The sequence below is a fragment of the Megalobrama amblycephala genome, linkage group LG7, assembly GCF_018812025.1.
Source record: "Megalobrama amblycephala isolate DHTTF-2021 linkage group LG7, ASM1881202v1, whole genome shotgun sequence".
NCBI lineage: Eukaryota > Metazoa > Chordata > Actinopteri > Cypriniformes > Xenocyprididae > Megalobrama > Megalobrama amblycephala.
In genome coordinates this window covers 23,453,465-23,467,778 of record NC_063050.1, presented here as the reverse complement: position 1 = coordinate 23,467,778, position 14,314 = coordinate 23,453,465, and the positions used below count along the sequence as shown (strand labels likewise).

Genomic DNA, 14,314 nt, shown 5'->3' with positions numbered 1-14,314 from the left:
CTTCTCACACTCTCATTTCTCGTCATTAGCCGATATTGATGATATGAAGATTTGTTATGTGCTTCTTGATGGGTCCAATGCCACAAGTGACATATTCTACTTCACAGTGGAAGACAATGGTAAGAATGTCTCTTCCTTGCCCCTCTCATTAACTAAAAGTGTCATGTGTCACTAAAGCTGCTGTTGGAATTTCCAAGCTTTCAGTTACTTATTTAAATCAATTTCACTGAAGGGGAATTTTCTAGGCAGGCTCATAATTAGGAGAGTGTTTCTTTGTCAGACAATATTAAAAAGTAAACAGAAAACACAATTTATTTAAATTTTAATAGTACTAAGATTGGAACAAATGTGGTGATTCAATGCTTCTTAATTTTATCTGATCAAAATGCCAACACTTTCTGAGTTTAACTGTGAGATTTGGAAATGCTACTGTATGCCGCCTCAGCATAACACACACACTCAGACAAGAAAAGGAAACACTTTAAACAAAGGATTAAACAAAGAAACTTTTTTCAACTTGGATGAGCCTGAACAAGTGGGTAGAGCTTTGGTGGTCAGCAACTAATAGAAATTGGCTAACATGCTTGGAGTGAGGATCAAGCTTCTTTTTTTTTTTTTTTTGTCTAAATGTCTAAGTAATTCCCAGTAACTTTGTGGGTTTTTTTTGTTTTGTTTTTGTTTTTTGTCTAAAGTTTAATTTTGTACTTGTATTTCAATTCACTGTCAATGTTAATTCATATGATCTGCACAAATGACCCATGAGTTTGTGTCTCTGTTAAAATTCATTTATTGTAAATTTAAAAAGGAGCAGACATTTGCTTGTTAGTAGTTTAACTTATGGCTCTTTAGCTGTGTCGGAACTGAAGCATGCACTAGGGCTGGCTGGCACTGTCTTTTTGGCAGCATTTCAGCTGGAGGCAGTCATTAATATAAGAGCCAAAAAAGATACACGCTGTCAGAGGCCTAGCCAAGATGGTAGAAACAATAACATTTAGACAGACTAAAAAGAAGCCAGGACTAAAAATGATTACTGTTTGGAGGATACTGTTTGTGAGTACATTTTAAAAAGCTTAGATTGCCATGTCACAATGTCTAAAATTCCTTTAGGCTATAGGCTAAAAGAATGGAACAGGTTCACTGAGACAGTGTGTTTACATATACAATTCTCAAAGTAACTCTCCTCTTTGGTTAAGACTGACTATATATTCTTTATGTTTGGGGTTCCAAAGACCCCAATTCTGTAAAAGCAATAATAGTCATTTTTAAAATTAACCTTATTTCTAATTCTTTTTTTCCCTTTCATATTCCCAGATTTAGTCAAAACACGATATTACTGTTTTGTTTCTTTGTTTGTTTTGTTATTAATAAAATAGGTTGCACTTTTCAGAGATTACATTTTATCAAAAATAATTAGTTCTAATAAGACTAGAACATGTCAAAGTATCAGCTGAATTAAGAGTTTGCCTTAAAGGGTTAGTTCACCCAAAAATGAAAATAATGTCATTTATTACTCCCTCATGTCGTTGTACACCCGTAAGACCTTCGTTCATCTTCGGAACACAAATTAAGATATTGTTGATTAAATCCGATGGCTCAGTGAGGCTTCCATTGCTAGCAATTTTACTGCACCTCTCAAGATCCATAAAGGTACTAAATACATATTTGAAACAGTTCATGTAACTTCAGTGGTTCTATCTTAATATTATAAAGCGATAAGAATGCTTTTTGTGTGTGATAAGTTATATTTCATTGAATAAAGCGCTAGATGTGGACAATTCGTCGAATAAACATGACAGCGCACCCGTGAATAGCGCTTACAGGATGTAAACAATAGAAGTTATATCGATTTTTATACCAGTTTGCATGCTTTTGGACAAATATTTACTATGGAAATCCTGTACTGGACTCTTCCCATGGAAAAAACGTCGATGTCACCATTATACTGCCAAACATTACAGTTCCATGACACAAAAAGGTAAGGGCGCCCCCTCCCTTTTGTTGTCTTAGGAAATTGTTTACGGTCATACAGAATAACAAAAAACTACTATAAAGTTATCTTGATTGTATAATGCTTGTACAGGTTGAATCAGCATTCTTGTATCTTTCAAACAACTTGATAAATTTCACTCAACTTGATCATTTTACTTGATAAAATGTATTGTAAACAAGCGATCAATGTAAACAATGTCACACGTGAGGCCGTCGCCGATCCTTGAACATAAAGGGGTTAATGAAAAGGCCTTAAAGGCAGTGTAGGCAGTGTACTTTTTTATATACTGGTCTTCACATCCTGATAGCAATCATTAATAGAAGTGGTCTAAATATTAAAACATGTACAGCACATATATCTTGTGGGGAAGCCTCAGGACAAAAAAAAAAAAAGACCTTTATCCAATCATTGCATTCGGTCCGAATCAGTCAACCAAAACAACAAGCTTATGCTGCGTTCACACCATGTCGTAACCATAATTACAACATGGCATCCCATGACTTTATATACGGAACTGTTCACGTCCTCAGACTCGGATTTATGCATTTCTATGTCAGCACTTTTAACGCTGAAATGAATCTACAGCAGTCAGGTGGTACAAGTAAAAGCTCTGTAAGTTGTTTACGTTCATTATTAATGTAATGTGCTTTGAGACATGAGGTAATTTGATGCAGTCTCTCATCTTGTGATGCTTTGCAAACTCTGCTGTGTTCTGTTTTGAATCATGTGTTTTGAAGGAGGCGTGGCTTTGGAGACACTCTGAAGGGTGGGTGAGATCTCATGCTTTCAAAGCTAGCTTGCTATTGCTAGCCTCTCTGAAATTGCCTACACTACCTTTAAGGTCTCACAGACCCTAAACAAAACATGCTTGCACACAAACTAGGACCTTAGAGAGAAAAAAAAAAGCGCTATGGCACAATAGCTTGCATGCTACAAGGGGATACACTAATACACACATGCATATAAAGGTCAGAGTTTCCAAGACCAGAAGGGGTGAAGACGAGGTGTGAAAAGGAGTTGATGTTATAGATACCAGCAGAATGCTGGCCATAATATGAGGGTTACGTGCAGTGTGAGCCAGGTGGTAATATTTCAGTTCAGTTGCTGTTGGACTACACACAATATTTTGAAGGGGTAGCACAAATAATGGTCTTAATAGTGGGTAGGTCATGCGGCTTTTTGATCAGTTTCCTTCCAATTTGCTAAGTTAAACCACAAAGGACTTAATTTGGATACCCATCCACCATTTTAAATTAAGCTTATATATCTATGCCATAACTCATATCCAAATCAATGTTATATGATCATTTGTTAGATGGTGGAATGCATTTCCTCTGAGATTTGTGGCTCCAGCTACACTGACCCGGTGTAAGTGTAGAAGTCATTGCAGACAGGGATGTGTGTGTGTCAAGGAGCAGAGATCTGCTAACAGATCTTTTTTCAAAGATCCCTCTATGCCTGGCTGAAACTCAAAGCCATCACAAGATATGCTGAAAACCTTGGGGCTTCCCCTTGCCTAATTCTTCTTTTGAGATGTAAAAGATGGAGAAGATCATACTGCTTGGTTGGATTTGGATTTTCTTCCAACAATTTTCTTCCAAAAAAAAAAAAAACCATCAAAAGTCTGTATTTGTGAAAAGCCAGGGCGCTTAAACATAGATTCTGCTCCAAAACCTTGTGACCTTTTGAGGCATCATAGGCGCTCTGTAGATTGTTCTAAAACGTACCTTCAAAAAAAGGAGGCATCGCATGTATCTGTTCTGCAACAAGTCTGTAAAAATAATAATAATAATAATAATAATAATAAAAGAGGGCAGACAAAATTATACAAATGTTGATTAGTACTTTTTACTTTTAAAACGTATATTTTTGACTAAATGTTGATTATTTGGCTCAATATTCATGTGTATGGTGTATTTTTAATGCTTTTTAGAGTATCACATTGATAGTTTAGCAACATTCTAACACCAAACTCAACTGAAATCAATGTGAGTCTACTGTTATTTCCGGTGCAAATTAATGCCTATGTATAGCATTCCAAAACAGTCAAATACAATGTCCTCTTTCAGCTAGGATGCTGCCTTAGAAAGTAGCTGCCTATGTAGGCAGTGGACAGTACGCTACTGTAGCTCACAAGGTTTTGGAAAAAAGCCATAGTCTTTAATTTCGAGGTATACAAAACAGATTCTATAACTTTCTCAAGTTTGGAGGTTTCTTTTTCATCATAGACGTCTGCACCTAATCTGTGTCTCAGACATGTAAACACCCAAAAGATTTACTGCTCTATGGTGCCAGTGGCTGCCACAACCACACTAAACACAGGAGCCACATCGTCATTGATCTAGTTCCTCCTTGCAACTCTCAGATTTATGATATTTTGTGAGAGTGCTAAAGGATATGATTCATGGTTCTGGGGTTATTCTTATCTCTCACAGATGGCAGAGTTCTTCCTGTGACCTGAGCCTTGAGATCACCCTATGGTGCCTTTTCCTTTAAAGAGTACTTTCTCTAGATCTCTCTCCCTCTGCCTACCACAGACAACTTAGGCGACTGGTGTCAAAAGAGATGTGGCTGGTCTGCCATGCCATAATTCATCACCCTGCAGTTTGGGGATCAGGTGCCTGGCTTTTTGCAAATGTCACGTGGACAAGTACAGTACCTGCCAGTGTCCAGTTGTCAAATATTCCCCCAGTGGAATGCCTGGAATTACATGAGACGCCTGACATAGACTTCCAAGCTTGGTACTTGTGAGATGCCATTATTAGATGCAGAGGAAATGGCTAAAGCTTCTCAGGTCAGAAAGCTGTGACCCATATTTGAATATGATTTCAAGTTGCCTCGAGATAAGTTTAGTTTTAGAGATACAAGATAGTTTTGGGTCTAATCTGAAGAATAGCCATACATTCTCATGTTTAGGATACTTAACTTGGCCCTAGTTCTGATCAATATAAAAGTATATAGATATTAGGCTAGTTTAGTCTTGCAATATGCTTCTGGCAGTGAATGATGATATCCTCCTAGCATTCCCTCCCATGCCTGTGGCTCTTATATACATAACTATTCTATTGACTTGTGGCACTGAAGTGAAGATCTATCAGAACTATCAAACTCTATACTTAACACTGAGTTGATGCATGTAACACATGAGACTTTCTACAAGCAAAAGTTGTATTTTTAAGCATAATAGCAACAAAACCATTAATTCCTTGTAGAATTATTACTGCCAGTCTGAAACAAATACAAAACTATGGTTATATGTAAACGCTTTAATTAGTGTTGGTTCAGTTCTTATCATTTTTTTTTTCTTTTCTTCTGCAATATCAAAGGCTGGGGTGACTTGAATGAGTGAGAATGTGACCATTACTTAGCCCTGCATTCTTTTTATATATTATTGCAGTCATAAATACCTCCAGCGCTTCAGACATCCCCCTATGACGCCTGAACCCATTAAATGAGTTAGCACCACTCACTGATGCTGATCTTTACTGCCGCTCCAGCTTACAGCACAAACCCTTAAATTAAATACTTTGTAACAGCACAAAACTGCTATTGCACTGCTCTGATTCTCATGACTTATAGTGAACTAAAAACAACATTCTGAGAAAACGGTCTGAAACACTCATGAGAAAACATTCTGCTTTCACAAGGAGACACTTTTGTGTTGTTTGTTCATTGTAGACACAAATCCCCCTAGAGTGTAGAAAGAAGCAGAAAGAACCATGACAGTGGGTTTGGGCCACCCAGACAGTGCCTGCTGTCCGCCTCAGTTGTTGCTCCCATGCACAGATAAAAGTTGACAAAAGGGGAGAACAAGGGAGGGGATAAGTGCAGGGAGTGAGGATACAGCTGTCAGTTCCCTCTCTTGGAATCTGAAAACAGACTGAGAAATGGTGTGAGAAAGAGAAGAAAAAGTGCACAGTCAGAAAACTGAGGTGGCCTCCACAGTCACTGTTAAACAGCACCTGCCTTCCAAACATAGCAATAAAACTCTTCAGGAAATCGCCTCAGGTGATTGTAAACTCTAAGGGCTAAATTCACTCTGGAAATGAGAGTACATTAGTGATAGCAGATCAAAACATAATTTGTTAATGCATTTCTTTAGATTACACAGTTATAAAGGGTCTGTTCAAAGTGAACTACATAGGAAGGTCACTAGGTTTTGGAACATAAGTTTGGAAAATTGACCAGTGGGCCACAAAAAGGGGTCCATGGAAAATCAGAGAGAGAGAAAAAAAAAAGATTTTACAAAATACATTTTTAGGGCTGTCAAAGTGAATGTCAGCATAAGATATTAAATATATCTAATGCACATTTAACCAATTTTATATTATTAATTTCATTTTTCATTCTGCTTTCTAAACACTGAGAAAGTAATGATTATTTTATTCTATTCACAGACCTAGTTTTCAACAGTGTCTCTTTACCACTGTAAAGCAATATTCTCAGCAAAACTGCTTTAGAATGGTATTTATTGTGAAACGTGCAATACAGAATTTCAATTGAATTTAAAAATGTTTAACATTACTCTAACAGAGGGAAGAAAAAATAGATGTCAGTATGGCTTTAGTACCACGGTAAATTACATTCTTAATTTACAGACTTTTATGGCCAAGTATTGTATCTTGTGATTGTCTTTTTGATGCTTTTATGCATTTAATTGTTCCTATATAATATACATTTATGCAGTATAATCAAGATACATTAATTTGTGTGCAGAATTTATTGAATAGAGGGACATTGTCTCCACTGCATGTGGAAATATTTTCCATAATCTGACAGACAAAGTGCCCTTATCCAGGCCCAAAGAAACGTCACAGGGCCCTGCGTCTCACAGGTGACTGCTGGATTCTTAACTGAAAGAGAGCCTTCTGTCTGCATGTTGTCCATTTAATAATCCTCTGATACAGCCTCACTAAGCTCAATATCAGCTCATACTCAAACTGGGCAGTGTGCCTGAGAAAATTGTCTCCTAAAGAAATAGGCACTTGGCTGAGCTACGATACGGTTCACCTTCCATTAAGCCTTTGATACATGCTTCGTTTTCTTTGCACTGTGCCTTTGTTTAATAAATCACCTTGTTTTTAACATGTGTTAATGTGCTCAGCTATAGAGTAAGATCTTAACTGGTGCATTAGTAATGCTCCTGAGATGTGCACAGTATTCACACTCCTGTGAAAGCTTAACAAGAGATAAAACATCTAATTTCTATGAGGCTCCCTCACATCTTCTATGTCAATCAACTTTAATGTTTTTAACGGGCCTTCAGCAAACTAGGGCAAAGATAAAAATGATAAATGAGTTCTATATTTTTAGGCAGAGCTGTCAGACACTTGAGCTTGGTCATAGCCAATGCTGTCATGTCAGGCTGGGCCGTTTCCTAAACTGAGGAGAGTGGTAAAGATGAAGTCCAACTGTCAACATGATGATGCTGTTTTATTGAATATTACTGTAAATCAATCTCACAACATAACCTCTATTTCCAACACTTCAAACTGCTGTTTTTTGGGGGGGTTTTTGTTGTTGTTGTTTTGTTTTTTTAAACACATATTGCACTTTCAGGTTGGCTTTACACTTAAAATTGCTTACAAGTTATTGTTATATAAAACAATGTCCAGTATCAAGGACTCAGAAATTATTTGGTAAGGCAAATGCTGGCTGTAGAAAACCACAACAGCTTGTACCAAGAAATAGTGTCCAAGAATGTGACATACCCTTTCTCTTTAGGGATAATCAGAGTCATGGGGTAGCATGGATTATGGCAAGATGGGATTGAGGATCCTTTCAAAGTCATTACAGTTCTTTATCCTACTTCAGTCAGTCAAGATTCAGGATTGTATCTCTTCCCTGCTTAAATCATTTAGTCCATGGAGAGAGTCTAATCTGATTATACTTTAATCTGATTACTCAAAATGATAATTAGTCACTGAGGTTTGTAATATCTGAAAAAGTGCTAGAATAATGCTGAAATCAATAATATATTTCAGGTTATAGCTCTATTAAAATGAAAAAAGTTAAAATATCAATACAATATCTATTTTGTTTCTATCTTAATGTGAATATTAGCCTATAGTTTGGATCTGGAGCACATATGGAAGTAAGTGTAGCACATATAGAAGTCTTGGAGACAAAAGGTCTTATTTATGGTCACTTTATGGTTTTCATGGCTAGTGAAGGAAGTGGTAACAAAACTCTCCATCTTTTGTGTTAATCTGCACCAACTACAATATTTCACAAATGCTTTCTTTATACACTATCATGGAATGGACTTTCAGCACTAACCTGACACCTGGTTGAACTCACTTCTCTTGAACCTCATTCATTTACCAACAAAAGTAGTAAAAAGAAGACTGTGTGAATATATATTGTGTCTTAATTTTACTGTAGTAATGAGGGAAAGACAAAAAAAAAAAAAAAGTGTTGAGTGTCAATATACAAAACCACCCCAGGATATTTACAAGCAGGACTCAGGATTAAATTGTTCTCATTTTGGCCCCTCTTTCTTTCTACATTTCTGAACTTGAAAGAGATTAAATCATTAGAAAAACGGTTGAATTGTGTGTATCAAGGTGCTCAAATACACACTTTGTCTTTTTTTATTGTGTTTCATCAAATTCAATTCATTGTGCTTTTCTCTGTTTGAAAAAGGGGGCAACAAATTGAAGCCACAACCGTTCCGTCTGAATTGGGCCTGGATATCCTTGGAAAGAGAATACTACATTGTAGATGAGGATGCAAAGTTTCTGGAGGTCACCCTCAAACGCCGGGGATACTTGGGAGAGACATCGTTTGTCAGTAAGTATTTATTAAAGTGAAGGAATTACCCAGTTAAGTCAAAATATATGTGACCAGTCACGGAAAGTAGGGACACAAGTCGGTTCTGGGGCAATTTGAGTTATTCACAGATTCTGAAAGTGTAGTCTCAAAGCTTTCCAACGATGTGTGACACATGGAAATCTGATAATATTTGGAGAAGTTGTGGCCATTTGAAGGTAGTCACTCAAGAAAGCTCTATAGGGAGACCACATACTATTAATAATAAAGGTTAATGTGCATTGTAAATGTCAGTAATTTATCTTTTTTGACTTTTATAAAAATGATTTAGAGGCTGAAATATGTGACTTTTTGTCAAAACTTTATTTGAACTTGTGCATTGTAGATAACATGTTGCAAGACACTCCTTTAAAATCTGCCCATCATTTTTAATGTTATTATTTTAATGTTTATGTAAAGAAAAAGTACATATTGATGCTAATTTAATTTTTTATTTGCTGGTTTTCCACATAAAACTTGGTGAATTGACTTTTTGAACAGGATTCTGTGATAACCGTGATCATTTTGGTCACTATAATCATGAAATGAAATGTTCTCACCTGAGAAGCCTGTTAAAGAAGAATAGGCAATCCAGGAAATAACTGGACTAACAGAGGCCAGAGATCGCTAACTATGCCTATTCAAAACACTTTTCAAGACAATAAATACACGATTGAGACGATGAATGCATGTATTGACTGAATTTGTGTATGAATAGCGCTGGCTCCGTGGGCGTGGCCGCATTAGCGGATAATGAGCTGAATCACAGACTTCTGACATGGCTCTCTTTTCATACAGATTACATAAACACAGAAGGTTTGTTTTCGATTTGACTTACACGTTTTAAAACGTGACATTTCAACGTTTTTTCAGACATAAGTATAATTTTTTTATGATTAGTATTCACTAAGTTACAGTTCATTTTCTAAGAACTATCAGATTGGACTTCGTTCAGAGGGAGAGGAGAGATCACGCATCATGTTAGTTTTCTTTATTTTACAAAAAGCACAACATTGTGTTTTTACTCTGAGTGTACACAAATAAAAGAAGACATTCTATAGTTTCAATTGATATATTACTTATGTCTCTATGACAAAAAATGACGGAGTATTTTAAGTCTGTTTTGCTGCAATGTGAAAAAAATCCTGCAAAATGCGCCGGCGCGTTACCCGACTCCAGAGAGGTAATGTCTTATTATGCCGCTTTCATCGTCGCTCAGATCGTCTTCAGAATCAGTGAGCGCTTGTTCATAAGCATCCAGCTTGTCGAAGAAGTACTTCAAAACATTTTCGGTGTAACGGCCACGGTTCTTCATTGAATTTTGATATCAGCTAGAGCCGGCCAGAGCGCTGCATAGTAAGTAGCCACGCTTCCCAGTATGGAAATACACACAGACAATGACACGCCCCTACTGCGTGCTAGATTCTACGAAAAACAAGCCGATTTCAACCTCAAAATGTACGCTTTTAAATATACCAATACTGCTATCTCAAACACGGAAAGGCTTCTTCATGATCTCAACTAACAGATTCTGCAAAAAAACGAAAATCACCAATTTTGAAAAAAAATGCTTCTTTCTCCTTTTGCTCAAGAGTTGTGCTGCCGACTTGTGTCCCTGGTTTCCGTGACGGGTCACATATGTTAAAAATATATTTGTAATATATGTTAAAAACAATAAACAGGACTTGTGCTGAGGTTTAATCTGTCTGCAAATTAAGTGTTCAGTACATGATCATTTGTGGCCAAGAATTCTTTTGTGGAGATAAAAATACAGTTCATTAAATACAAATCCTAATAAAAAACAAAACAGAATCTCCTTCTTTGTCGTGCTTGCATATATTTAGAGATACACAATTTTTAATTGCAACTCTTACAAGTTGGTCCCTCTGTGTTTGGTATTTTCACAGCCTTTTAATAGTGATTTACAATCTTTTAAATTGTACCACAGCCTTTTACGGTTATTAAAATGTATGGTTATAAAGTAGACAGCAGACATCTTAAACTTCTCACATCTATAGTCCTGTCCTGTCAATAACCGCATCACAAACTATTTACTCAATCTGAGTGACTTTCATAGTGTAAGGTATCCAAACAATGTTTTCTAATTTAAAGGCATTGCTACCAAGGACGGCACAGCAAAACAGGACAAAGACTTCCGTGGCAAATCTCAGAAACAGGTCCAGTTTAACCCAGGCCAAACATCCGCTACCTGGAGGGTGAAGATATTTACTGATCAAGAGTTTGAAACTTCAGAGATGTTTGAAATCCAGCTCTCAGAGCCAGTGATGGCTGTTCTTGAATACCCTGATACAGCTACTGTGGAGATTGTAGATCCTGGTGATGGTAATTATGCAATGCCTAATTATTCCTAAGTATTATACTTTGTGTAGTGTAAACACATATACCAATAGTATTGCTTTCAGAGTGTGTACACCACAATAGCATAGGAAAGAACAACTCCCTACTAATGCCAATGGTTTTGAAATTAAATGGTCAAAAAGCACAAAACTTTGGCTACTTAGGCTTATATATATATATATATATATATATATATATATATATATATATATATATATATATATATATATATATATACACGTCAACATTTAAGCATTGAAATGTATCTCTTTTCAGAGTCCACAGTGTTCTTCCCTCAAGCAGAATATCGTATAGAAGAGGATATAGGAGAACTACTTGTCCCGGTCCGCAGATCAGGAGATGTCAGCCAGGAACTGATGGTTATTTGTTACACACAACAAGGTAAGATCAATTAAACCTAGCTTTCTAATTACAATGTTATCCATTTCTGTATAATATTATGAAATCATTTTAATCATACTTTTATCTAATGACATGATTATTCGAATATTGCGTGACAATATTTTAGTTTATGACTCATAACCTATTGCTTATTACATCTGAGGACCTTACATGACCTTACTTCAACTGTACATCTGTAGTACTTGAAAGTCTGTTTGTATAAAAAACAAGAAATCCTTCTATTCAGGCAGTGCAACCGGAACCACCCCCAGCACAGTGCTTTCCTATTCAGACTACATCACAAGACCAGAGGACCACACCAGTGTTCTGCGCTTTGATAAAGATGAGCGGGAGAAGTCGTGTCGCATCATAATTATTGATGACTCCCTCTATGAGGAAGAGGAGAGCTTCAATGTGTCCCTCAGTATGCCTATGGGTGGCCAAGTGGGAGCCAAGTTCCCCAAAGCCAAAGTGGTCATCTTGGCTGATAGTGATGATGGTGAGTTGGCAAGAACAAACAGCTGAATAAATAATGTTCTCATAAATATATAAAATTCTTTCAGGATTCTTTGATGAATAGAAAACTCAAAAGAACAGCATTTATTTGAAATATATGTATATATTTTTTTTTTGTAAAAGTCTTTACTGTCATTTTCTTACTTTCGAAAATATGTTTTAATATAATTTTTTATTTCTTTAAAAGAACCTTTTGAACAGTATACTGTATATACTATTATATACTATCGTACTTGGGACTGAGCCTATATATTTACTTATAGTAGTGTAAATATAGTTAGAATATAGTCATTTTCTCAAACCACAAATCCTTTCAATACATTAGTTTAAAAATGACATCCTCATAAAGACACAAAACTATCTCCTCTATGTTCTGTGGTTATAATGACATGCCTCACCTGTTCTTTCTTTACAGATGTTCTTTTTATTATACACACTTTGAAAGGATAGGTAGCCGCAGAACAATCCATCTTTACTTTGTGGTCATACCACTGCTGTCCTTGGCAGCACGGTAACACGATAACCCAAAACAAGTTGAGGGAGCACAATTGAGGCCCCTATGACCTTTGTAATGGCCCATAAACCTCAGTAAGGGCATTGAAAGAGCTTTGTGAACATCCTGTCTATTCAGGATTTAGGATTTGTGTGCATTACTTAAAGGGAACATGGTCCAAACAAGAGCATAGTCTGCCATCTGTGAATTCATTACATTCAAAGATTAATCCAGGAATTTGCCTTTCAAAGCACAGCCCTCTGTTTAAACATATTCAACTTAAAAAGAATATTTTAATTATTTTATCTCTTAATTTTCAGAAAATATCATTCCTCATAGTTTTTCCTAACTCATAAAAACCTCAAACTGCAATCCCATCCTCCACAATTTGGGATCTTACCCCAAAAGATATTTATGTGCAAATGTAAATGTACATGCCTAGACCTTTTTTCTGAAGAAGCGAATGAAGATTAATGCGCATATATAGCTCAGCGTCTTGGTGGGTCTGGAAGGTCCCAGTGGTATATTTGTGTCTAGTTGTAGGGGGGGATGTTGGATAGACTTGTGGTCTGGATGCCAGCCAAAGTTGGAATCTTTTTATTGTATCTCTGACTTGTTGTCTATGGAGGTGTCACTGCTCTCTTTTTCTTTGTACGGTCCCTCAAACTTACGGCCTCTACCCCCACCCTGGAAGGGCCTATCCCCTCTGCATTCATTTATCACGATGCTGATATCGCTCTGGGAGCCTCTCAGACCTCCCAAACACACACATACAAACATAAACACTCACCAAGTGCATCTTGACTGGAGTACACACAACGGTCTGGTTTCAGCAGGACATTAGAAATGATGGTACGTTTCCTGCGCTGTCACACCAATGGGTCAGAACAACTCTGTGCAAGATGAAAAATTACTTAATTCAGAGAAAAATGGCACCTCTCGGCTTCTTCTTTATTTAAGGTACTTCAGGGTCCAAAGGTCTAAGACCACATAGAAAATCTTGAATTCCAAATCTAATTTAAACATGGAAAATAAAGTTTTAGTATTGAAAATGATTAAGAAAAATTTTAATTTTAATTTATTTTATGAATAAAAATGTGGCCTATTATCATTTACAGCAGTACATTTAAATAAAATATGCTTTACAGTCTTAAAAGACTAAAACAAATCACATAGGCAAATCCCCTTTCAATAAACACAGGTAAGTCTTGTGTGACCAATTCAACATCTCATATATACAGGCTAGTGATTTCTATATTAAAACTATGGTTAGGTCTTTACTAACTGGTTTCCTGGATGACATAGATTATCAGGTTTTGTGCCAACTTGTGGAGGCATTAGCTTAAGTTCTGTTGTCATTAAAGCAAAAAAAAAGGACATGTAATTCCAAATTTATCTCAAATTATTATGCTAATAATATAATTTGTAATGAAAAACAAAGCAAATAAAGAAAATATAAAATAGCAAAATAGAAGCATTTTTACTACTGGTCTCAGACTAATGTACACAGACTTTTTAATACATAGATTGTTCAGGATAAAGAAAATGCTAAGAAAATTGGAAGAAACAACTTATTTTTCCCTTTGATGCAGAACCATCTTTCTATTTTGGAGAGACCGAGTACACGGTGGATGAGAGTGATGGTTATGTGGAGGTGAAAGTGTGGAGGACTGGAACTGACCTTTCAAAGACAGCCACCGTCACAGTCCGTTCCAGGAAGAGTGACCCTGTTTCAGCAGAAGGTA

General features: G+C 36.4%; 1 protein-coding gene and 1 long non-coding RNA gene across 2 annotated transcripts in view; one reads left to right on the top strand and one right to left on the bottom strand.

Moving 5' to 3' along the window:
- The window catches only part of frem3 (Fras1 related extracellular matrix 3), a 35,104-nt gene that overhangs the window by 5,647 nt on the left and 15,143 nt on the right, over positions 1-14,314 (top strand). The window contains exons 2-7 of the mRNA XM_048196646.1: positions 30-119; positions 8,636-8,782; positions 10,913-11,143; positions 11,435-11,560; positions 11,808-12,059; positions 14,162-14,311. Coding sequence (XP_048052603.1) covers positions 30-119; positions 8,636-8,782; positions 10,913-11,143; positions 11,435-11,560; positions 11,808-12,059; positions 14,162-14,311 — 996 coding nt within the window. The remainder of the gene's footprint in view (positions 1-29; positions 120-8,635; positions 8,783-10,912; positions 11,144-11,434; positions 11,561-11,807; positions 12,060-14,161; positions 14,312-14,314) is intronic.
- The window catches only part of LOC125272076, a 62,267-nt gene that overhangs the window by 38,739 nt on the left and 9,214 nt on the right, over positions 1-14,314 (bottom strand). The window contains exons 2-3 of the long non-coding RNA XR_007185760.1: positions 14,251-14,296; positions 13,360-13,462 (exon numbers count right to left, since the gene is read on the bottom strand). This is a non-coding gene — a long non-coding RNA (uncharacterized LOC125272076). The remainder of the gene's footprint in view (positions 1-13,359; positions 13,463-14,250; positions 14,297-14,314) is intronic.